Genomic DNA, 25,188 nt, shown 5'->3' with positions numbered 1-25,188 from the left:
TTCAGATGTACAATATAGTGATTCAACAATTCTACACATTACTCAGTGCTCATCAAGTATACTCTTAATCCCCTCCACCTATTTCACCCATCCCCCCTCTGGTAACCACTAGTTTGTTCTCTATAATTAAGAGTCTATTTTTCAGTTTGTCTTTTTTTTCTTTGTTGGTTTCTTATATTCACATTTGGGTAAAATCATATGGTATTTGTCATTCTCTGATTTATTTCACTTAGCATTATACTCTCTAGCTCCATCCATGTTGTTGCAAATGGCAAGATTACATTCTTTTTATGGCTGAGTAACATTCCACTGTACATATATAACACATCTTCTTTATCCATTCATCTATCAGTGGATACTTGGGCCTGCTTCCATAATTCAGCTATTGTAATAATGCTGCAATGGAACACTGGAATGCATATATCCTTTCAAATTAGTGTTTTCATATTCTTTGGGTAAATACCCTGTAATGCGATTTCTGGATCATATAGTAGTTCTACCTTTAATTTTTGGAGCATACTGTTTTCCACAGTGGCGGCACCAGTTTGCATTCCCACCAACAGTGCGTGAGAGTTCCTTTTTCTCCCCATCTTCACCAATGCTCGTTTCTGTTTTTGATTTGCATTTCCCTGATGATAAGCGATGCTGAGTATCTTTTCATATGTCTTTTGGCAATCTGTATGTCTTCTTTGGAGAAATGTCTATTCATGTCTTCTGCTCATTTTTGAATTGCATTATTTGGGTTTTTTTGGTGTTGAACTTGCATAAGTGCTTTATCTATTTCGGACACTAAACCTTTATCAGTTTTGTCATTTGCAAATATCCTCTCCCACTCAGTAGGTTGTCTTTTAGTTTGGTTGATTATCTCCTTTACTATACAGAAGCTTTTTACTTTGAGGAAGTCCCAATAGTTTGTTTTTGCTTTTATTTCTCTTGCCTGAGATGAAATCTAAAAAAAAAAAAAAAAAAATGTTGCTATGGCCGATGTCACAGAAATTACTGCCTGCGCTCCTTTCTAGGATTTTTACGGTTTCAGGTCTCAAGTTTGGGTCCTTAATCCATTTTGAGTTTATTTTTGTGTATGGTGTAAGAAAGTGGTCCACTTTCATTCTTTTGCATGTAGCTATCCAGTTTTTCCAACATGTGGTAGTGTTTTGATTTGTTTTTTTAAATACTCAATTGGAAATTCCTTAACTGGGGTTAAATGTTATCAAGTGCTTTTTCTGCACCTATTGAAATGTTTTCTTTTGTTATTAAAATGGTATAATATACTTCTGGATTTTATTGTATTTTGGAGTCTATAAGAAAATGGATTTTTTTTTCTCCAAATTTTTATTTAGACTTTAGTTAAAATATAGCATAATATTGGTTTCAGGGGTAAAAACTAGTGATTTATCACTTACATGTAACACCCAGTACTCACCATAACAAGTGCCCTCCTTAATGCCCATCACCCGTTTAGCCCATTCCCCCCTGCCCCTCCATCAACCCTGTTTGTTCTCTATCTTTAAAGAGTCTCTTATGGTTTGCTTCCCTCCCTCTCTCTCTTCCCTATTGTGGATTTTAAAATATTTCCTTAACTACCTAGCAAAAATCTGCCTTAGTCATGATATATTATCGCCTTTCTGTATATTACTAAATTTTAATTGGGAATATTTTCTTTAGAATTTTTGGGTATATATTCCTGAACAAAATAAACTTTATTTTCCTTTTTTGTTTTGTATTTTTCTGGCTTTAATACCAAGTTTACACTGTCTTATAGAATGAATTGGGAGCTATTCCATATTTTTACTGCCTGATCATGTGAATAGAGTTTGGTAGAAACTGTTAGTAAAACCACTTGGGTATTTTGCATCTCTTGTGGGAAAATCTTTCTAACTAGATCTACCATTGACAGTAACAGGATTATTCAAGCTTTCTGTTTCCTTTTAAGTCAGTTCCTTTAAGTTATAATTTTTATAGTAATTTCTCCATTTCACCAAGGTTTTCAGAATTGTTGGCATAAGATATTCACTACTGATTACTCTCTGTAATTATGCCACTCATAATTTTTATCTTCTTGATCATCTTTCCTAGAGATTTATTACTTCTTTCCAAACAGGCAACTTTCAGCTTTAGGTTAGGACTGGTATCCTTATTTTCATGATTTCTTCTAATTTATTCTGTTGTTCTTAGGGCGCCTAGGTGGCTCAGTTGGGTAAGTGTCCAACCTCAGTTCAGGTCATGATCTCACAGTTCGTGAGTTCGAGCCCCGCATTGGGCTCTGTGCTGACAGCCTGGAGACTGGAGCCTGCTTCAGATTCTGTGTCTCCCTCTCCCTTTGCCCCTCCCCCACTTGTGCATATGTGCACATGCACACCCTCTCTCTCAAAAATACACATAAAAAAAAAATTTATTCTGTTGTTCTTTTTCTAACTTCTTTAGACACCTAGCATTTAAAGATTTTCTTTTCTAATACACTTTCTCTTGAATTTATGATGTGTTTCTGATGTGTGCATATACACTGTAATTCTGTTCCAAGTATTTGTGATTTCCACTATGATTTTTTTACTCAAGTTATTCAGTGGTGTGATTTTTAATTTCCAAATACGTATGTAGTACTTAAAAATCTCTTTTTGCACGGGAGCCTGGGTGGCTCAGTCGGTTGAGTGTCGCTGACTTTGGCTCAGGTCATGATCTTGCAGTTAGTGAGTTTGAGCCCCGGGTCGGGCTCTGCTGCTGACAGCTCGGAGCCTGGAGCCTGCTTCGAATTTTGTGTCTCCCTCTCCCTGCCCTTTCCCTACTCATGCTTGCTCTCTGTCTCTCAAAAATGAATAAATGTTTAAAAAAAAAAAAAAAACAAACCTTTTTTTAAATCTCTAAAACTTCTAAGTTACTTGTAGTCAGAGATCACTGCAAAATAGCTATTTAAATTTTATCTGAGCCTTTCTTCATGGCCTAACACAAATCACTTTTTGTAAATATCCATGTGTGCCTGAGAAAAATATTTCCCAACTGTTGGACAAGGCACCTGATATATGTTACTTAGGACCAACTTGCTGTTCTTACAAGCACGGGCTCGGCTCTGTGCTGATGATGCAGAGGCTGCCTAGGATTCTCTCTCTCTCTGCCCCTCCCACATGTTGTCTCTCTCTCTCAAAATAAGCAAAGAAACTTGAAAGAAAGAAAGAAAGAAAGAAAGAAAGAAAGAAAGAAAGAAAAGACAGAAAACAATTCCATGTATAATAGCACCAAAAATAAAATACCTAGGAATAAGAAGGCAAAAGATGTGTACACTGAAAACTGTAAAACACTGCTGAAGGAAATTAAAGAAGGCACAAATAAATGGAAAGATACTCTGTGTTCATGAATCAGAAAACTTAATATTGTCAAAATTACCTAAAGTGATCTACAGATTCAACACAACCTCTATGAAAAACTTGATGCATTTTGCAGAAATAGAAAAATCTACCCTAAGATTCCTATGGTATCTCAAGAAAGCCTGAAGAGCTACAACAATCTTAAAAACGAACAAAACTGGAGAATTCATACTTCATGCTTTCAAAACCTACTACAAAGATTGGACAATTAAAAGAGTGAGACAGTGATGTAAAGAGACATACAGAACAATGGAATGGAGTGCCCAGAATTAAACTCTCACATATACAGTCACATGATTTTTGACCATCATTGAGTCATCATGATTGACCATCAAGGACAATCTTTTCAAATAAATGGTGCTGAGAAAACTGGATACCAATGCAAAATATGTGAAAGAATAAAATTGGACCCTTATCTTACACTATATACAAAAATTAACTCCAAGTAAATCAAAGACCTAAACATAAGAACTGAAACTACAAAAATCTTAGAAGAAAACATAGGGGAAAAGTTCTGTATCAGATCTGGCAATGGTTTCTTGGATAGGGGACAAAAAGCACAGGCAACAAAGGAAAAAAAACAGATAAAATGGAGTTAATCAAAATTAAAAACTTTTGTGCATCAAAAGGCTCTCTCAAGAAAGTGAAAAGGCAACATAAAGAATGGTACAAAATATCTGCAAATTATACATCGGATCAGGTATTAATACCCAGAATAAAGAATGCCTACAACTCAACGACAACAAAAACCCAATTCAAAAATGGGCACAAAACTTGACATCCCTCCAAAGAAGATACACAGATGGCCAATAAGCATATGAAAAAAATGTTCAACATCACTAATCATTAAGGAAATGTAAACCAAAATTACAATGAGCTACCACTTCACACCTATTAGGTCAGTTATTACAAAAACGTCGGTGAGGATGTGGAGAAATTAGAATCCTTGTGCACTGCTGATGGAAATGTGCAACGGTAGAACAACTATGGCAAACAATATAGTTAAACATAAAGTTACCAAATTAAAATTGATAAAACCTAACAAAAAATTAAATATAAAATTATCATACAATGCAGCAATTCCACATATGGGTATCTACCCAAAAGAACTGAGAGTAGAGCCTCAAAGAGATTGTCTGTACACCAATGTTCATTGCAGCATTATTCCACAATAGCCAAAAAGGGGTAACAATTCAAATATCCATCAACATTTGGACAGATGAACAAAATGCAGTATTATAAATACAATGAAATATTATTTAGCCTTAAAAAGGAATGAGACTCTGATACATGCTATAACACGGATGAACCCTGAAAACAGCATAAATGAAGTATGTCAGACACAAAAGAGCAAATATTACGTGATTCCACTTAAAGTATCTAGAATAGTCAAATTCATAGACAAATTAGAATGGCTGCCAGGGGCTAGGGGGAGGGAAAAATGGGGAGTGACTGTTTAATGGATAGTTTCAGTTTGGAATGATGAAAAAATTCTGGAGGTGGACAGCGGCGATGGTTGACTGACAAAATGAATGTACTGAATCCCTCTACATGTACACTTAAAAATGATTAAAATGGTAAATTCTATGTTTTGTGTATTTTACCACAAAAAAGGTTAAAAAGGAAAAAACATATAATTTTTTATTGGCCAAATGCAGAACTATAGTATGGTGGTAGCATTAAGAAACTTAGCAGAGTGATAACCTCCCTTTCTTCCCCATGTTAAAGAATGCATTTGAATATACTTGCTTCACTTAATAGGTTTCCCAGCAAGGAGTAGTGATTAGGGAAAGCCAAGTCTGCATGGAGGTGAGATGTTCTCAAAAAAGTTGAGGCTAGAAGTAAATTTCTTAGAAACACAACAGTTTAAAATTACACAGTGTAGGGGCAACTGGGTGGCTCAGTTCCAAGTGTCTGATCTCATGATTGGATGATTCATGATCTCATAATCTCACGGTTCATGAGTTCGAGCCCCTAGTCAGGCTCAGCACTGGCAGTGCAAAGCCTACTTGGGATTCTCTCTCTCTGCCCCTCTGCTCTTTCTCACAAAATAAATAAACTTAAAAAAAAGAAAGAAGAAGGGAAGCTGGTGAGAGAACTGACGCCAAACAGCCTTGGACTCCAAAAAGATATGCTTTGTAAGTTACAAACAGAGTAAACTTTCATTGAGTGTTTGCTATTTGTCAGCCAATGTTCTAATAAGCACTTTATATGCATTACCTTATGTTTTAACAAAATTGGCCTTGGTGACTCTACTTGCAACCAAATTTTTGCTCCTCTTAATTACACAAAAAGGTTAACTTAATAGTAAAACAGTCTGGCTATGGGATGGATTTCTGAAGCCAACTGCTTTCAGATATTTAAGAAGGGTTTTTTAAAATTACACAGTTAATTCATTTCCCCTCAACAGCATCTCTCCAATATCCTACCACATGCATACACATAAGTGCATAAAAACTGCATTTAAACAGTAAAAAAAAAAAAAAAAAGAGAATAATGATACCCTTTAAGCCTTGGTTGTCCAGCCTTACATTTAGTGTGTGTTTTACTTTCTAGTTCTTCTCCCACCCCAATTCCCATCTCTGACTCCACAGTATAAATAATTTTATTGGTTTTTTGGATTATAAAAAAAAAGACACACGCTGTCATTTAAAAATACATACGAAATGTAAAAACACCTAAAAGTCACCTCGAATGGCTAATTATTTATTTGCATTAATAATCATAGTATAGGGATGCCTGGGTGGCTCAGTCGGTTAAGCATCTGACTTCAGCTCAGGTCATAATCTCACGGTTTGTGAGTTCAACCACCGCATCGGGCTTGTGCTGACAGCTCAGAGCCTGGAGCCTGCTTCGGATTCTGTGTCTCCCTCTCTCTCTGCCCCTCTGCCATTCATGCTTTGTCTTTCTCTCTCAAAAATAAATAAACATTAAAAAAAATTTAAGAAAATAATCATAGTATAAATTACTCTCAGATAATAAATGACCTAAAAATAGTAAAAATTAAGCAGTAAGAAATGATATACTAACATTTCAATCTAAATTTTTTTGGTAACTGAAAATACCTTATCATTTTTAGTATTAAAGATACTTCAATCCTAATGTTGAATTGTAAATAGCTAACAACTAATTCTTACCAACTTCATGAACAGTTTTAGTTGTAGTTTTTAGTAGTATCTGCATGCATCAAAGTATTTTGTTTTTGAGAGAGAGTGCACACACAAGTTGGGGAGGGGCTGAGAGAGAGCGAGAGAGAGAAAATCCCAAGCAGGCTATGTGCTGTCAGCTCACAAACCAGGAAATTGTGACCTGAGCCAAAACCTAGAGTCGGACACTCAACCAACTGAGCCACCCAGGCGCCCCTGCATGTATCAATTTTTAAACTTTACACTTTAACTTTACACTTAAAATTATCCTTCAAAACTAAGATTTTTGTAAAATGCCTTCTATCAAGACTAATTTATTGCCTTTCAATAGTCAAAGTACTTTTGGGAATGTGGAAAAATACAATTCAGATTTCATTCCTTTTGTTAATGTAAAATTATCAACAACTATAGAACTCTTTGATGTAGGCAAGTCAGCCCTATATGGAGCAGAACAAACAGCCGTGGAAGCCACACAATCTAACCTGGAGGGGTTCTATAAGAAATCTACCAGTGCTGAAAACATCTACCACCAGAATCATCCCTTTAGGTTACTGCATTATTTTCAGAACACATTTGTTAAACTGTAAACGTTCACTAGGAAAGAAAAATTATTATATATATATAAAAAAGAAAAGTTCATATTTTTTTAAATGTAAGGAGCATAATGCACTCAGTAAAAATTAACTGTTAATTAAAATAAAATAAAAATACTTAGATTCACTCCTTCAAGGAAAATAGAGATCAAGTACTAAAAGGCTTATATATTCAAAGTAATGGCACTTACCTCTAAAATTTGACCAACTCTAATTAGTGGGTGCCCATCAGCCTGGACCACTGTTACCTGACAAGGAGACTGTGACAGAATGCTAGAAGAGCTAGCACAAGTCTAAAAACAAAGAGAAAACACAAGGACACTTTCTTTATATAATATTAAACCTAGGCAAAATTTAAAGGTCACTAAAACACTACTTAAGGGACACCTGGTATATACTTATGTTTGATATAAGTATCCACCTTGTTGTTATAAGTTGATATATCCACCTTGTGGTGGATACCACATGGTCACTGGCAGTGTTTTGTGGTCACCTAAAAAAAGGCAGAGCTCTTTTACAGGAGCCTGAAGGAGGTGCCTCAGGCCTCTACACTCATCTATATAGTAAGACAATTTACAGAATGCAAATAGAACCTAGCTGAGGTCATAATTAAATTCAAAATAAAATTGTTCTAAAATAAGATATGAGAGGTGTCTGGATGGCTCAGTCAGTTAAGCATCCAACTCTTAATCTTAGCTCAGGTCTTAGCTCAGATCTTGAACTCTTTTGAGTTCAAGCCCCACATTGGGCTCCATGCTGTGCATGAAGCCTACTAACGGAATGAAGGAATGAATGAATGAATGAATGAATGAGATAAAATAACATGAAAAATAAATTTTTTTAAAAACCTTTATGATATGAACATGGCTTAGAATTTAAAAAAGTAAAATTAAGATGTCTTATATTCTATAAATGCTTCATTTTTATACTCTTACCTTAGACTGGTCAAGAATTTGAAATTTTTCCCATATTCTTTTATCACTTTCAAATTTTTTCCAAGGATTGTTCCATTTTTCAGAAGCTTCTTTTTCTTTCTTCTTTAAAGCAACCTGTTCATCTGTAAATAATGTCCTTTTTTAAAAAAATGTATAAAAACTGTAAAAAAAAAATCATGTAAACAAATCATGACCTTCTTAAAGAGTGCAGATTCCAACACAGATCTAATCAAAACTGTTTTTTAGGGAGATTACCTCACAAAACAGAGAAGAATTTTAAGAAATATGGAATAAAAGAAAACATTTAACCAGAACCAAACTTATGTATGGCACAGATGGATGTAAAAATGTTTATCACAATTGGCAATAAAAAGCAATTTTTTCAGAACGTATTTTATAACATGCTAATTATTCTGAAGTTCTACTTTCCTATAATGTTCACTCAGGTATTACAAAGAGATTGAAAAGTGAGACCTCTGGATTCAGAGAACCTTGTAATCGAATCCTAGTTCAACTACTTCCTATCTGTGTAACGGGGCAAATCGCTGTTCACCTTTCTAAAACTCAGTTTCTTCTTTTGTAAAATGAGAATAGTGCCTATTTCAGTATAGGACCTAGCACAAATTAAGTATGTAATAAATGCCATTATTATTCATAACCGCTGAAAAGTGAAAAAGCAAAATCTTGTATCTAACAAACTAATGTAACAACAAGGTCCCAAATCAATAGTTCTTAAAAATTCAGAGATGTATAGGGGCACCTGGGTGGCTCAGTCGGTTAAACACCCGACTCTTGGTTTTGGCTCAGGTCATGGTCTCATGGTCTCACGAGTTCAAGCCCCACGTCAGGCTCCACACTGACAGTGCAGAGCCTACTTGGGATTCTCTGTCTCCCTCTCTCTCTGCCCCTCCCCATTCATGTTGTCTCTCTCTTAAAAATAAACTTTAAAAAGATTCAGAGATGTATAAATCTAAATTTCAAGAAAATTAATGAAAGCAGGACTTTAGCAAAGAGAAAGGTGCTTTCTTAACAGAAGAAAGTAAACTCTTTTTAGGTAATAAAACATAAAACACTTTAGTCATTTCCAAGCAGTTCCATCTTACTTCAGAAGTTTGGTGTTACAGTCTGATAAGCAAAATGTGTATTGAAAGAAAATATTTAAAGCTGAAATTATGATATAAAGACACAACGAATCTCCAAACCTTCAGATACTGTTAGCATACATTTAATTTCTTCAAACTTCTGCTACTTTGACTTCCAACATAAATAATTCATTCCCAATTTCTTCTGCTTATCTCTTTTTCTATATCACCTGTCTCATCAGCGATATGACTGCCTCACAGGACTCTCTAGTTGAGTGGAAGATGAAGCCCATCTCTATGCTTTTACTTTTCTTTTAATTTTTTTTTTTAATGTTTATTTATTTTGAGAGTGACAGAGTGCAAGCAGGGGAGGGGCAGAGAGAGAGAGAGAGAGAGAGAGAGAGAGACAGAGACAGAGACACAGACAGACAGACACAGAATCCAAAGCAGGCTCCAGGCTCTGAGCTGTCAGCACAGAGCCCGACGCGGGGCTCGAACTCATGGACTATAAGATCATGCCCTGAGCCAAAGTCAGACGCCTAACCGACTGAGTCACCCAGGTGCCCCGAACCCAATTATTTTTAAATAAAACCATTAAATGCATAGGATTTCTACAATAGAAAAATATGAAAATGGATTCTCAGGAACTGAGAAAAGTTTAGGAATCTTTGAGCTCCAGAATGATACTAATGATATTAATGCTCATCGCTCACCTCTGGTCTTTTGGTGCACACCGAGTAGACAAAAAGACACAACCTAATCTATAATAATAACAGGTATAATAATTACCTACCAAGCTCTTTCCTCCACTGGGCTTTTTTTGCTTCCAACAAACTTCTATCACGTTCTCTTTCCCCCAGGGTACTGAATATGTCAGCTGGTTTCCATGCATTCTCTCTAACACAAAAAATAACAGAAACCTTATTATATGTTTCTATACAAGTTACCCATAAATATTAAGTAATAAACTTTTAAACAGCTCACAGTCTTCACAGTAAATATTTCACATGCAAGTCAAGGAAAAGCAGAACCATTTTCACCAGATGACCCCACAATAACATATAGGAGTTACATACATGACAATTTTCTGTTCATACTGCTTAGATGTCTCTTGATTTTTATTTAAAACAGATTTACTTTCATCTAGGACAGATGAAAGAGCCTCAGTTTTTTGGAGTACTCCCATAACGTTTTCGTCATTTGGCTGATTAGAAATATTGTTTAAATGTAGACTGCCCCGACCTAGGGAGTAAAAATGCATGTTTTAAAATTAACACTAAAATTACACATATTACAATACCTTATCTTGGCATACTGCTACGCACTTTAAAAACACTGCCTTAACATTACCAAAGTAATTACCTCTCACAGCAATCCTTCAGTAGGTATTATCGTTCCCTTTTGTCAAAAAAGGAAACTGAGCCCAGCGGTTAAATGGTCCAGAACATCTATATAATCTCTTGTGTCAAATATGAAAACAAACAAGCAACAACAACAAAAACCCTCCATTTACTCTTGTTGATAATATTTTTACAAATAATATAAAACAAATCACAACTTAAAGGAGAATAAATGCAAATAGCTTTATGAAAAACTCATTACCTTGTCCTTATTCTTCTCATTTAGCTGGGAAATCAATGGAAAACTTTATTATGGACCACTGTCTCTATGCCTCTGTTATACCTGTTACAAATGTTTTACACAGGTTCCTATGCTTGGCTCAAACACTGTTCTAATTCTACCTCAATGTGCTAGTTTTCCCAGTGAAGAGAAAGCATATTTAATATGCAGGTCAATACATGATTAGACAAATTCTGCCTTCAACTTTGTTGACGTTATCTCTCACTATGCATAGTAAGTTTTTATTTTTTGTTCTCTAGGCTACAATTCTAGCCTCTAAAGACCCAGCTCCCTCATTTTACAAAGAACAATCTAGGCCAAGAGAAGGTAAATTACTCCAACTTGTCCCCAAATCAGTTGTGGGGCCTCTTTCTAGTGACTGTTAATTTTAATTTATTTCATTATCGCCTAACAAAATTTTAATGATAGTTCTACTCATATTAATTCCTTAGCTCAAAGCTGAAACTGGAAGGCTTTTAAAAACATAACACAATGCCCTAATGAAACAGAAGACATGTAACACTCTACTACTCCTTCCAAATCTATGTTTTACATTGATTAAAAAGATAGTGCTGCCAATCCTCAACGTAGATTAAGGGTCAAAAAAGGCAAAATGCAGGAGCCAGGAAAAAAATCTTTTCAGCAACTCAAGTCAAATATTCAAAGTAAAGGTTCCCTCAATTTTCACTAGAAATTCTATAGTGGTCTTTTAAAACATTTAATATAGGGGCGCCTGGGTGGCTCAGTCGGTTAAGCGTCCGACTTCAGCTCAGGTCACAATCTCGCGGTCCGCGAGTTCGAGCCCCGCGTCGGGGTCTGGGCTGATGGCTCGGAGCCTGGAGCTTGCTTCCGATTCTGTCTCCCTCTCTCTCTGCCCCTCCCCCGTTCGTGCTGTGTCTCTCTCTGTCTCAAAAATAAATAAACGTTAAAAAAAATTAAAAAAAAAAAAACATTTAATATAATTATTTTTAATGTAAGTAGAGCCTTCTATATTCTAAAGTAAGTACAATAGCTTTTTTACTCTAGAGTCCACAGAATTGGTAATTCTGCATGAGAAAACTGTTCTCTAAAAGAATAATTATTTTAAAAGATTGTTACACAGTAACTTAGAATTTAAGAGGCACAGTTATATCAAATCCAATGAATGAGAAATTCGAAAACAAGTACATATTGGTAAAGTTAATATTAATTAAAACTTCAAAAAAAACCTTACATGTTTCCTCCTTTCCATTTTCAATCAGGGAAATAGATCCATTCCCTTGGTTCACAGTCATCAAAATCTGTTGTAGTTGGTCTTGTGTTAGACACACCAAACTGCTCTTCATATTTGCAGCTGTGATGTGTTTTTGGCAAAGCTTCTCTTCAGATACTATAGATGTATTTATGGTGTTTCTAGTCTTCTGTATATTGGGGGTGGCAGGTGAAATCTCTTTCTGGACATAAAGACAGTCTTTATCTACATACTGCTTGCATAAATCCTTAGTGGGTGAAAAAGTCATACTATTTTTTTCACCTTTTGCCTGTGAAGTTTCTGAACCCATTCTCTTCTTTTGCAAAAGTTTTCCACTCTTGATACAAGTATTTTGTGTTGATTTTAGAATGTATCCAGTTTGTTTTGTTCTTAATGGACATTTTGCAATCTTGGTCTTATTTCCCATCTGTTAAAATACCAGAAATTTATACTTTATAACAGCCCATGAAAAATCAAACAATTATCTTTATTTATATTGTCTGTGATGTCAGGCCTCTAAATTTTTTTTCCATTTTGCTGTTAAAAGATTATATCCATGAGAAAATAACATTTAACCTTTGCAAATCTACTTGAAAGCTTCATCAACAACCGGAAATTACTTTATTTCAAGATAATGAATACAGAAGAATTTTCATTCTAGCTGTTGTAGAACATCTCCATTCTACTCCAGCTTGGAATCTCATGTCATGATTATACCACTCATACTACCAATTTTCTTTATAGGTATCTATAGGACTGTGCATTAGTTACTTAGGTCAGTTATGCCTTGAATAACTTAACTTGTGGGTCGACATCCGTAACTCCTGTCTTAATTATTAGTGCTTTCATATCCACATAGATCATTTTTCCAATTCCCTGGTCTCTCATTTCCTTGAACTCTGCTCTTCTACTCTTGTCCTCCAAGCCACCTCGGTTACTCATTCCCATAGTGATATCTTATAGTGACCTTGTTACTCCTAACTTGCAATCCCTCCATAGTCTCAATTTCAATCACGGCACAATGACCAACACTCTCCTTGCATATCCCAATTCTGATAATTCTTTAACTCACCTGGGATCTATAATCTATTGATTCTACTACCTTCCTCTTGTCCTCATTTCCTTCCTTAAATTCCACAATCAACCAAAACCACCATTGCCTTCCATTCCCAACTCCTGCTCTGACATACACTTTGCAAATCCCCAAACTGGTAAAATCTAACTCTTCATCACCTACTCTGTGCCTGCACTACTCAGGAAGAAAAATACCAAGCCACAATATTTAGTTTCACCTTAAATACATAGCCCAAACAACATGCTACCCTACAGTCAAACATTTCCCAAATTCATTTACTCTTAACAATTTCAACTTTCTCCTCTTTCCCAAATTCCTAACACTTTCTCTTTCATAACTTATTCTCAGCTGAAAATCTTGATCAATATTTCACTAAAAATCTTACAGAGAAGCATTCTGAAAAAACTTCAAGAAATTTCTACCACCAAATCTGTACCAGCATCAAGAGTCATACAAACCTGCTTGTACTCCTGTTATTCATACATATTCATATAACCCGTTCTCAGGGATCTTTCTGCAGCAATTCTTTGCTTTCTCCTGAATCAACTGTTTCTTTTCTGCTGGATCACATCATTTTTTATCACCTTAAAAAATACATGATTCCACTTTCTCCTCTCATCTCCCATAATCCCATTCCCAACAAACTTTCACCCACACGACTCCACTAAAACTCATCAAGGTCACTAATAACTTTTATGTTGCAAATCCAGTGACTGATTCTCAGATCCTCATCCTAACATGTTATCAGCATGTGACACAGTTGATTATTCCTTCTATTTTGAATACTTAAAAAAAAAATTTTAATATTTATTTTTGAGAGACACAGAGCATGAGTAGGGGAGAAGCAGAGAGAGGAGAGACCGAAGCAGGCTCCAGGCTCTGATCTGTCAGCACAGAGTCCGACATGGGGCTCAAATTCACAAACTGTGAGATCATGAGCTGAAGTCTGATGCTCAGCCAACTGAGCTACCCAGGGGCCCCAACTCCTTCCACTTTGAATCACTTTCTCTACTTCACTTCCAGGACTCCACAATCCTGGTTCTTGCTGCTCCTTTCCCCCAGACCTCTTAAAGTTGCTCAGTCCCAGGATCTCTTCTCTAAGTTACCTCATTCACTTGCTAATTTCATTTACCCTTGTGGCTCTAAATATTATCCATATACTAAGAACTCCCAAATTTGTCTCCAGGATGGAACTCTCCCCTAACTTAAGGTTCCATCTGCCTATCCAAACACTTCCACTGGGTTTCTAATAGCCATTTAAAACTCAGCATGCCCCATATAACCTATGAAAAGAATTCACAGTGACAAAAGTACATTATACACAGGACTTCCAAACGTTCTCATATTTATCATTTAATGAAATATATACATTCCTGCAAAGTCTGCTATGGACTGTGTATATGTATGTGCACACACAGATTGGATAGGATCGAATAAAATTGTCTTTAATCACACACACACACACAAAAAAAAAGCCTCAGCAAGCCCCAAATCAAACTCTTGATCTCCCACATGCCCCTAAATAACTTCCTCCTTTCAGAGGAAGCTACCCATGCCAAAAATTTTGGAATTATCTCTCATATGCCACACTTGTCATTAAACCTTGTTTTGCTCCATCTTCAAAATATGTCCTGAATCTGACCACTCCTGAACATTTCTTATGCCCTCTACTCCAAGTCATTATAATGCTCTTGCCTGAATTTCTAAAAGCCTGCTTTTCCTACTTCTGCCTTCACTTCCCAGTCTGTGCTCGGCACAGCAGCCACAGGGTACCTTAGTAAGTAAAGTCACATCATGTCACTTTTTTCAAAAGCTTCTAAGGCCTTCCTATCTTACTTAGGAAAAAAACTGAACTTCTTACTCTGACCTAATGATCTGTGCATGCTTCACATTTTATCCCCTTACCTGATTTCTCTGATCTCATTTTGTCTTAGCCTCCAGACACGTGGGCTTCTTATTCCTTGAATAAGACTCTCTTAATTTCAGGCCTTAGCATTAGTCAATCCCTCTACCTGGGCCATTCTTCCCTCATGGTTTATGTACTCACCTCCTTCAAATCTTTGCTCCAACATCACTGGCTCAGTGAGGTCTTCTCTGAACAACTGATTTAAATTTGCAGGTTTCCTGTTCTCCCTCACACTCTCACCTACCTAGCACTCCCTTTTCCAAAGACTGCTGTGCCCCTAAAGTGACTGTGCCTCTTCCCTTTCTCTTTTTCCCTATAGCACTTTTCATCTTGTGACATTGTATATTTTGCTTACTGTATGCCCATTCAACTCAATCTTCTTTTTTTTAATGTTTGTTTATTTTTGAGACAGAGCATGAGCAGGGGAGGGGCAGAGAGACAGGGAGACAGAACCAGAAGCAGGTTCCAGGCTCCGTGCTGTCAGCACAGAGCCCGAAGCAGCACTTGAACCCACGAACTGTGAGATTATGACCTGAGCTGAAGTTGCACGCTTAACTGACTGAGCCACCCCAAGTGCCTTTATTCGTTTCCAATGTAAACTCCCTAGGGCAGAGATTTTTTATACTTTGTCCACTGTATAGCTCCACTACAGAACAATGAGTGGAACAAAATAGGTGTTAAGTGAATTTTTTGTTGACTACCCTCAACTACACTATTTTAAAGACTGAATTATCTCTCTCCCCCATATTTATTCCCCTTTCCAAAATATCCTATTTCTGTGGCACTGTTGTCCTAATCTCTCAGACCAGTAAGCATGGAGTCATCTTTAACTTTATCCTCTTTCATGGTCTTCTTTGGCTTATGAACAAGTATTGGTCATTTCTTCCTTTCAAATATCTTTTTCTCACCATTTACATGATGATAAGCCTAAATTCAGGTTTTCATTACCACACTACTAGATTACAGTCTGCCTAATTCATACCTTTCCTCTATTAATCCATTATACATTTCAGTAAACCCAATTAACCGAAAGTAATTCAACACCCATTTAATCACTATTAATTGTTGCTTTTTATGTGCTCACCAATACAGAAAAGCACTAGAGATGTAAAAATGAAGAAGATATTTGCTGTCAAACAGTAGGGTAGATGCCCCACGACTTTCACCCGGCTTATCATATCCCAACTCTCCTGGTCTTTCAGTAACTTATATAATATACAACCACACTTAGACCAAGTAGCCATTCACATTTCACCTGACTTTTCAAAATGTACCTGCAGTATCAGCCACAGATCTGTTTGTTATTCTCTTCACCTCATCCAAATCCTATTTGTTCCTAGCTTCAGGCTTTTGATAATACCAATGTAATTGGTACCACAATGTAAAATGCCTTTTATCCTCTCATCCCTGTGGCTACTTTAATATAACTAATTCTCTAAGTGAGAAATGGCAAACTCGAATACGTACTGTAAATTAGGCTAGGTAGGAAACAAGATGAGTTGAAAGCATTTTTCCACCTAAAGGAGGCAGTCACCATCAGAACCAGCCTACACTGCCAAACAGGAATCCAGTATTTCAAGAGAACCAAAAATGACAGATTTTACATTAAACTCTCCAATGTTTAGATACTGGCAATTCACTCTAGTTTTTGAAAACCATTGTGTGGAATAAGCAAATTATTAGCTGACTGCATGTAGTTTACAGAGCTGAGCCCTACCACTTCAGACTCCAACTACAGCTCCTACTTTCTCACCCTTCTTTGACTCATATGGGCCTTTTTTTGGTCACTAATAGTTGAGCATTTTGTTTCTCTAATCAGTTGCTCATTCAAACTAAGTGCAGTGCATGCCATTAACATATCTTGAAGTCATTTCTGTCCCCTTCTTTCCATTTCACTAGCCACCACCCATGTTCAAGAACTTATGACTCTCCCTGGACTATATTTGGCCCATAACTATGGTCTCTCAGTTACAATCTGTCCTTTGTAGGGCTGTCCGAAGCCCTATCCTACAACACAAATTATACCGTATCTACTCCACTTTTCAAAAATACTTTAATGCTCCCTACATACAAATCAAGGAAGTTCAAATTCTCTAAGTATATATTTAAACTCTTTAAAGGGTGCCTGGCTGTCTCAGTCTGTTAAGCGTCTGACTCCTGATTTCAGCTCAGGTCACAATCTCAGTTCATGAGATCGGGCTCTGCATCGGACTCTTGCACTGATGGCGCAGAGCCTGCTTGGGATTCTCTCCCTCTCTCTCTGCCCCTCCCCTACTCATGCTCTCAAAATAAATAAATTTTAAAAAAAAATTAAACTCTTTAAGACTAAACCCTCCCCTAAGCTTTATGTTCTAAACTTCCCCGAGATACACACTATTCCCCAAATGCAAATTAGGCTTTCTATCTTGGTATTGTGCCCAGTATTTTCTCTGAACTTAGAATACACTCCCAAAAAAAAAAAAAAAAAAAAAAAAAAAAGAATACACTCCCCTACCTCTTTACCTATAAATATCTGCCTCATCTTTTAAGTTCTAATTAAAATGTCACCTCGTTTATGAAGCATTCCCTGGTCTCCTCAAACCACAAAGGGCTGCTCTTTGCAGTGTTGTCTGCCTTTTATAACCCTACTGTGGTATACATTATCCTACTATAGTACACATCATATTCTGCTTGTAATATAGAGTTATTTACCTGACACCCTCACTTCCAAAACACAAGGACCAGGTTTTGCTCATTTCCTTTCTTTCAATCACAGAAGAAATAAAGTCAAGAATGGCACTCTACTAGAATTTTACATCTTCAGTAAATCCTTGTTAAATAAAAACTTACTAATTGACGATCTAATTTAAATAGAATTATCCTGCAAAATTTCACTTACAAAAAAAAAAAAAAAACAGACCAAAAAATCTTCTAAAAATATTTAACAAAATGGGGGTAGGGGGGTGGGCAGGAAGGGCAATGATGTGGCATGAGGTCAATATATACTCAGCTCAATTCTGATTATCTTTTGTAGCTAAATGGCAGGGGAGAAAAAAAAAAAAACAAAACCAATAAATGGAAGCAGCAAAAGATCATGAACTACCAAATAAATATTCAATTATGTTCAGGTTACTTATTAAGAAAAAGCAATCTAGACCAAATAATTCCAAGTGTTTACTGTATTATGTGAATTTTAATAGATCAAAATAGATCAAGTCTTCATGTCAAAATTTTTACATAGCCAAATTGTTTTTTAACTAGTTTTAATTCTATCAATATTTTTCATAATACAATGTCCAATGAATTTGTTTAGTACTGGCTGACTTTATCATTTATATGGGGCCAGGATGCCAAAGCTAGAAAGAATCAGAGAAAAGTAACATTTTAAAATATAAAATGTGCTACTTAACACTAATATTGTGTATATCCTTTAGCATGACACTATTCTGCTTCTCACATGTAGAAATACCTATGAAAAAAATTTTTAAATGTTTTACATTTCAACTAATATGTGTGACAATTTTTTTTTAATGTTTGGTTTTGAGAGAAAGAGAGACAAAGTGCAAGCAGGGTAGGGGCAGACAGAGAGCAAGACACAGAACCTGAAGCAGGCTCTAGGCTATGAGCTGTCAGTACAGAGCCTGACCTGGGGTTCGAACTCATAAACCTCAAGATAATGGCCTGAGCCAAAGTCAGACACTTAACCAACAGAGCCACCCAGGGGCCCAAGTAACAATTTTTTTTTTTTTTTTTAAGCTCTTCAGCTGATTTTAATGTTCATTTTTTATTTTTGAGACAGAGAGAGACAGAGCATGAACAGGGGAGGGTCTGAGAGAGAAGGAGACACAGAATCCGAAACAGGCTCCGGGCTCCAAGCTGTCAGCACAGAGCCTGATGCGGAGCTTGAACCCACGGACCGCGAGATCATGACCTGGGCCGAAGTCGGATGCTCAACCGACTGAGCCACCCAGGCACCCCCCAAGTGACAATTTTAAGTGTAAGAGTTTAGAAGTTTATTCATTTATTTTGAGAGAGAGCAGGGGAGGGGCAGAGAGAGTGAGAGAAAGAGAATCCTAACCAGGTTCCACACTGTCAGTGCAGAGCCCAACGCAGGGCTCAATCCCACGAATCATCAGATCATGACCTGAGCCAAAGAGTCAGACATTTAATCAACTGAGCCACCCAGGTGCCCGAGTAGAAGAGTTTAGAATTTATAAATTACTCATGACACTGAATCATTAACATTTCTTTCATTTCTCTTCCTAAAAGCTTAAGAAATTAAACTGGTAACCACCTTTAACTTCATATTCCTTACCACGGATTTAAAAAAATGCAGAAGGGATTTTGAAAAATTTAAAAAGTACTCGGACCACAGAGGTGTTAAACTTAATCATGACGAGATGAGAGTTCAGCTGTGTTTAAAGAGCACACTATGACAATGACAGTAATTCAACCTATGAGGAAAGGGAAAACCAGAACTGTAGGTAGGTGTTGTAGTCACTCAGGAGCTTCTCCCAGTAGAAGAAAAACACTATGAAGAGAGAATTCATGAATAACTTATGGGAAAGAGAATCCAACATAAAGCTGAATGAGATTTGGGAAATTAAAAACAGATTTAAGCAAAAAAAAAAAAAAAAAAAAAAAAAGATAAGTACTACTATCTTTGTATTTTACCTTCTGTGAGGAGCAAAGAAAGAAATGAGGAAGATCTCAGCAACCACTATAAATAAGGGAAGAGAAGCTCCTTCAAGTAAAATCAATCTAGAAGGGAGACTTAGGTTTCATTAGAATTTTTTCCCCAGCTTTATTAAGGTATAATTGACAATTAAAAACTGTATATATTTAAGGCATACAACTAGATGATTTGATAAATGCATACACTGTGAAATAGTCACCACAATCAAGTGAATTAACATATCCATCACCTTATATAGTTACCATCATCAGTATTTTGAAGTCTCAAAAGCAAGAGGAATAAAATCAAACAATTTGCTCCAAGACAGTAAATAATAATTTAAGATCAACATCGACTGAGACATAGTTACTCTGGAAAAAAAAGAATCCTAGAATAAAATATTTTTAGATTGATAACAGAATCTTGTGATGATTCTATCAAAAGTCCAAGACTAGTAATTTTATTACAGGCATGAAAGGAGATCTCCATATGTTCTAGGCTGGTTAAAAAGACAATGAAATGTCTTCACAAAATGTGGTGACTGAAGCAAATCCATTAAGGACATTGATGGAAGAAGAAACAGGTGAAAGAAAACAGAGGTCAAGGGAAGATGGAAACCAACTATTACAAGCAGCTTTTTATCTAAGAGCTAAAAAAGGGGTGCTGTAGTTGTTAATGTGACTCAAATAAAATAATTAGTTGCAGGGGCGCCTGGGTGGCTTGGTCGGTTAAGCGTCCGACTTCGGCTCAGGTCATGATCTCACGGTCCGTGAGTTTGAGCCCCGCGTCGGGCTCTGTGCTGACAGCTCAGAGCCTGGAGCCTGTTTCAGATTCTGTGTCGCCCTCTCTCTCTGCCCCTCCCCTGTTCACGCTCTGTCTCTCTCTGTCTCAAAAATAAAAAATAAACATTAAAAAAAAAAAATTAAAAAAAAAATAATTAGTTGCAATATTTTAACAGAGCAGGACCAGGAAAAAATATATAATTTGTATTCTGTGATTTTAAAAAAGCACACAAGGTATACAACTATATACCATATTTAGAGAGATAATTTTTACTGGTAACATGTGGAATTACTGATTATCATCACCCATTTATGAAGTGATTATTATGCTCGGTACTCAAGGAACTTCACCTTGATCAAACCTGGAAAAAAGAGCAAAGCCATCAAGAGCTCAGAGTTGAAAAGTGCCACATCATCCAAATTGAGCTCTATTCACAGAAACACAAAGACTTTAAGATGCTGCAATGATAAAGGAAAAAGGAGGGCTACAGTGAATTATGGAAGAGATAAAATTTCTGCTCATATTAATCTAAACATGGAAAAAAATAGGGAACAAGAAAAGTATGATATCAAAAAACTGAAAGTGGTACTGTATTTTGTAGAAAAAGTCACTATGGGTTCCTGATCAAAATTTAAAAGGAAAATTATCATTAAGCTCAAGTATGATCTCTTAAAGGAGAAGGCAAAATGCATGTAAGAGTCTGTGAATCAGATACACCGTTTTGATGTGGGAAAATGGAATCTGAATATGAAAAGAAAAATATTCTCATTTTAAAGAATATGTATTTTTAAAGATCTTAGGAACTGCACTGTCCAGTGTACTAACTATTAAATTTGCATTCAAAATTAAATAAAATTAAAAATTCACTTCCTTAGTCATACTAGCCACATTTTAAGTGCTAAATAACCACGCATGACTAGTTGCTGACTACTATGTTAGAAAACAATGATCTTAGAATATTTCCATCATCACAAAAAGATTTACTAGGCAGCACTGATGTAGAGGAAAAATGTTCCATACACCTTTTTAAACTGAAAAATTATGATCCCATTTCTGTGAAAGGACCAGCCTGAAAGCAAGAGAACAATAACTCCTCATCATTATCCCAAACCCATTATGATAATTTCACAGGAATTCTTTTCAAACCACTGTAAAGAAAACCACATTTTACATTCAAATACAGGTCAGGTCATTTGGCTTACCTTCACAGAATATTTTGATTTACATTCTACAAAAGAAAAAAATAATTACTGGGCCATCAAACAAAAACACACTAAGGCAGTCACAAAATAAATTTTAATTAGCATTGTTTTAAGAAGGTATTTAATAGAAATATTAACTCCAAAAGCATTAACTTTAGGTCCTGTCTGAGTGTTCTAACTTTTACAGAATAGTTCAAGAATTTCTATTTCACTTCTATTTATTTTCCAAGATAAAGCTATAAACAGATCAGAAAAAAAAAAAAAAATAGGAATACAAATGAGCGGACTACCAAAGTTTACTGAGTTTTAAAACTAATACTAAAAATGATTTTAGCAACTGTGGTCTTACTACAAATTTAATTTTCTCAAACAACATTCTTTATATACACAGAACATAATTACACAAACTTTACCCAGATTATCCATTAGGCAACATATTAAACCTTAAAATATACTGGGACATTAAGTTTTATGAATAAATACTGAGAGTGGTAAGCAGTGATGTAATCTGACTTTACTTGGCTAAAAATAAATCTGAAAAAGTGAAAACAGCTTTTTACAAAGAATCATTTAAATATTACTCTATTATAAGCAAAAAGTACATTAAACTCATATAAATTTTAGGTAGGAATATAAAAGTTAACATTTTAGGTTTCCAGTAACACAGCATACCATATGGAGACAATATTAACTTGGTTTTTCCATCCAATAATTCAGTTTCAAGCTTTAAACCATCTCTGAAAAATAAAAGAAAGTTGTCATTTTTAAGAAACAGCAAAGTTTTAAAGAGAAATGAAATGCTCATTTGAATCTTGAAAATATATACGTTCTTCCCAATTTATACAAGAATTGTAAATATTAAACCATTCTTTTAATTAAAATCATTTTTCAATCCAAGATAAAACTAAACACTCAGAAAATTCCTGAAAATTTCCTGAAACTTATTTGGAAATAATTAATAATTATTAATTAATATATTAATTAAAAATAAATTCTTTTATTACCTTTAACATGAAACTTCGTATTTTACTGGTAAGCAATGAATTCAATTATCATGCCATTATTTAACTCTTATAAATCCAGACTGGAAAAAATGCTGTTACCAAAACTCTCCACCTAAGTTAAAGTAGCAAAACATATCTAACTACTATTTGTTCATGACTAATACATTCTATGGCCTGCTACATCATTAATCTGAAAGTGGCCTGTAACATTGCCACCACTGTTACTTTTTGAGCACACTGACACTTTGTTACTATAACAACAATAAATCTGTAATAAGTTTTGGCTGTTATAATTTATTTGTGCATGTCCTATGCAAGAGCACAAAGTTAACAATAGACACTACCAAGGTAACTTGTACAAATCAAGGTCCTAATAAAAATTCCACTGAAAATAAAAATAGTCCACATTTAATTCACTGTTTCCTAAAAGTGAGGGAGGAATAAGTGTAGGTCAATAAACATCAACGGGGACAAATGTGATGTCTAAGAGACAAAATTAAATCCAGCGGGATCAGCCAAGGAAAAAAAGGTTGAAAAAAAGTCTCATTGGGAACACGAAACTGTAGTGTTGGTAAGTAGAGGAAATCAAAATACCCTGTTTTATTAAAACAGTGGGGGAAAACGGACTTTAAAAGTTTCCCTGTTGCAGGGTTAGAATACTCCATGTTTACACGTTCGTGAAACTCAACAAATAAAAGAATGAAACCGAAAAGTACGTCTGTTCAGTATTACTGCACTGTAAACTCCTTTAGGGGCAGCCTGTCTTATTTATTTTTCTCTCTACAGATTCTAGGATACAAAATTCATTTGCTAAATGATGTGTTGTCTGAGTTTGGTAACTTTTCATCTTCTTAAAACATGAACTTCACCATCACTTCCCTGCAACAGTCCTTTTTACTCAACAAACTTAATGAGGGCCTATTAGGGGCCAAGCACTGGCAATGCATCGGTTGCTCAAGACTCGGTTCTCCGCCTTACGGGCGTTAAACGCCTCTGGGCGCTCCGACAACCTGCAGAGACGCCCAAGGCGCAAAAAACCAGGGCCGGGGCCAGGATTTCTCCCCGGAAAGCCACTAAACTTTATCTCTCCATCTGCCCTTACTGCTTTCCGCCTCTCTTCCCTCACCACCGTGAGGTTAATGAGAGGGCGGAAAGGAGGTCCCGGACAGATTTACAGCGAGTAACGTTGTGCAAAAGCGGCGGCGGCGACAAACGCCGTCCCGGGCCTCTGGTCCCCTCTCCGCCACAGGCAGCCGAACAATGCCGTATGAGGCGGCGCAAGCCGGGAAGGTGTTCCACGAAGGATTCCAAGGGCCAACCTAGCTTCACCCCGTCTCCGCTAGAGACCACCCTTCTCGCCCCAGCTTACCCTAGGTTCATGGCCTGACCTCTCGCTCTCTCCACGAACACTCAGGTCCCCTGTGTATGCCGGTTGCCTCCGCCGCTCAACAAGCGCTACGCCCATTGGATACGGTGATGCCGGCGAGCTGGGAGAACAGACCAATCAGAATTAGTCGTGCTGGAGGGTGCTCTCTCTACCGGGGAGAAGCCACTGGGGAGACCCGCTGGGTTAGTCTGGCCTCAGGCGCTTCGCCCTCGTTCTTGGGTAGTGGGGATCTTCGTTCGTTGGAGTTGTAGGCACACCACCCCCCCCTCCCTCCGCCCCTAGTTCACTCGAAGCCCCCAGAGAAGTGCCTCAGCTCAGGTGGAGGTGGCAAAAATATGGAAAAACTAAAAGTATAAGCTTTTTAGGAAATGAACATTTCCCGTATTTCATATTTGTAAGAGAGGGTTATTCGGGTATGAAATAAATTGGGAGTGGGGACCTGGGGAGAGACTCCTAGGTCCGGTACAGGGTTTGTCCTGTTTCTGGCTCTGAATGCATTGTAACTCTTTTTTAAATTGCAACAATCACAAGTACTGAATTTCAGCTCTTTTGTGCAGACTGGGAGCTAAGGACTTTAGGTCTAGTGAAGCTTTACGTTATCTCTGAGGCATAGAGAGGTTAATCAAACAATTTAACCCCGGAGCCCATGTTCCGAACTAGTGTTTTATGAGTCTAACTGCTGTTAGTTCTTAAAAATCTAAATTTAAACGTACTTCCTCCAAGAACCTCCTCTGGAATCCGCTAGTGGGTAAATCAGGAACCTATTCTCTGGAGCTTCCAGTCCCTGCCCTTTTGATCCGCGCGCTCATACGTTTAAGATCCTGTGCCAGAGTGAGCTTCAGAGGGCCAGGCAGTTGGTGTCTCATATACCTCCATAGCCACAGCACCTGGCACTGAAAAGCATAGACAGTAAATAATCGTCACATGAAAACACAGCAAAAAATAAAAAATGCCAACAACTTTATTAAATTTGGCTGAATGCTATTTCATGATAAGAATTATAATGCAGCTACTAAAACTTCACAGGGTTTTCATCTACTCAAGCAATTTTTGGAAACTATAGTTTTAATAAATGAGGCACATTGAACTCTCATAGTACATTCAGTGAAAACTCAGAGATCTTTTAATATTCGTTTATGTACCTGGTCTGTGGAAGATATACTTAAATCAACATTTGTTAATCTACTTGACTGAGTAAATGAACAGGTACC

The 25,188-nt window shown here is 36.5% G+C and overlaps 1 protein-coding gene across 5 annotated transcripts in view; it reads right to left on the bottom strand.

Annotated features, from left to right (window-relative positions):
• CCDC66 (coiled-coil domain containing 66) overlaps positions 1 to 24,045 on the bottom strand; it is a 49,334-nt gene extending 25,289 nt beyond the window's left edge. The window contains exons 1-8 of one of the 5 annotated variants that reach the window (XM_042929702.1): positions 23,960 to 24,045; positions 22,259 to 22,323; positions 21,587 to 21,612; positions 11,949 to 12,393; positions 10,192 to 10,357; positions 9,909 to 10,012; positions 8,034 to 8,155; positions 7,290 to 7,391 (exon numbers count right to left, since the gene is read on the bottom strand). In XM_042929702.1, coding sequence (XP_042785636.1) covers positions 7,290 to 7,391; positions 8,034 to 8,155; positions 9,909 to 10,012; positions 10,192 to 10,357; positions 11,949 to 12,393; positions 21,587 to 21,612; positions 22,259 to 22,323; positions 23,960 to 23,970 — 1,041 coding nt within the window. In that variant the 5' untranslated portion in view covers positions 23,971 to 24,045. Of the gene's footprint in view, positions 1 to 500; positions 537 to 7,289; positions 7,392 to 8,033; positions 8,156 to 9,908; positions 10,013 to 10,191; positions 10,358 to 11,948; positions 12,394 to 21,586; positions 21,613 to 22,258; positions 22,324 to 23,959 lie in introns of those variants that run through there. The other 4 variants (XM_042929703.1, XM_042929704.1, XM_042929705.1 and 1 more) reach the window with 4 other exon arrangements.
• Positions 24,046 to 25,188: the final 1,143 nt, after the last annotated feature.

The sequence above is a fragment of the Panthera leo genome, chromosome A2, assembly GCF_018350215.1.
Source record: "Panthera leo isolate Ple1 chromosome A2, P.leo_Ple1_pat1.1, whole genome shotgun sequence".
Lineage (NCBI taxonomy): Eukaryota > Metazoa > Chordata > Mammalia > Carnivora > Felidae > Panthera > Panthera leo.
Note: the sequence above shows the minus strand (reverse complement) of the source record. Positions and strands in the feature narration are given on the sequence as shown.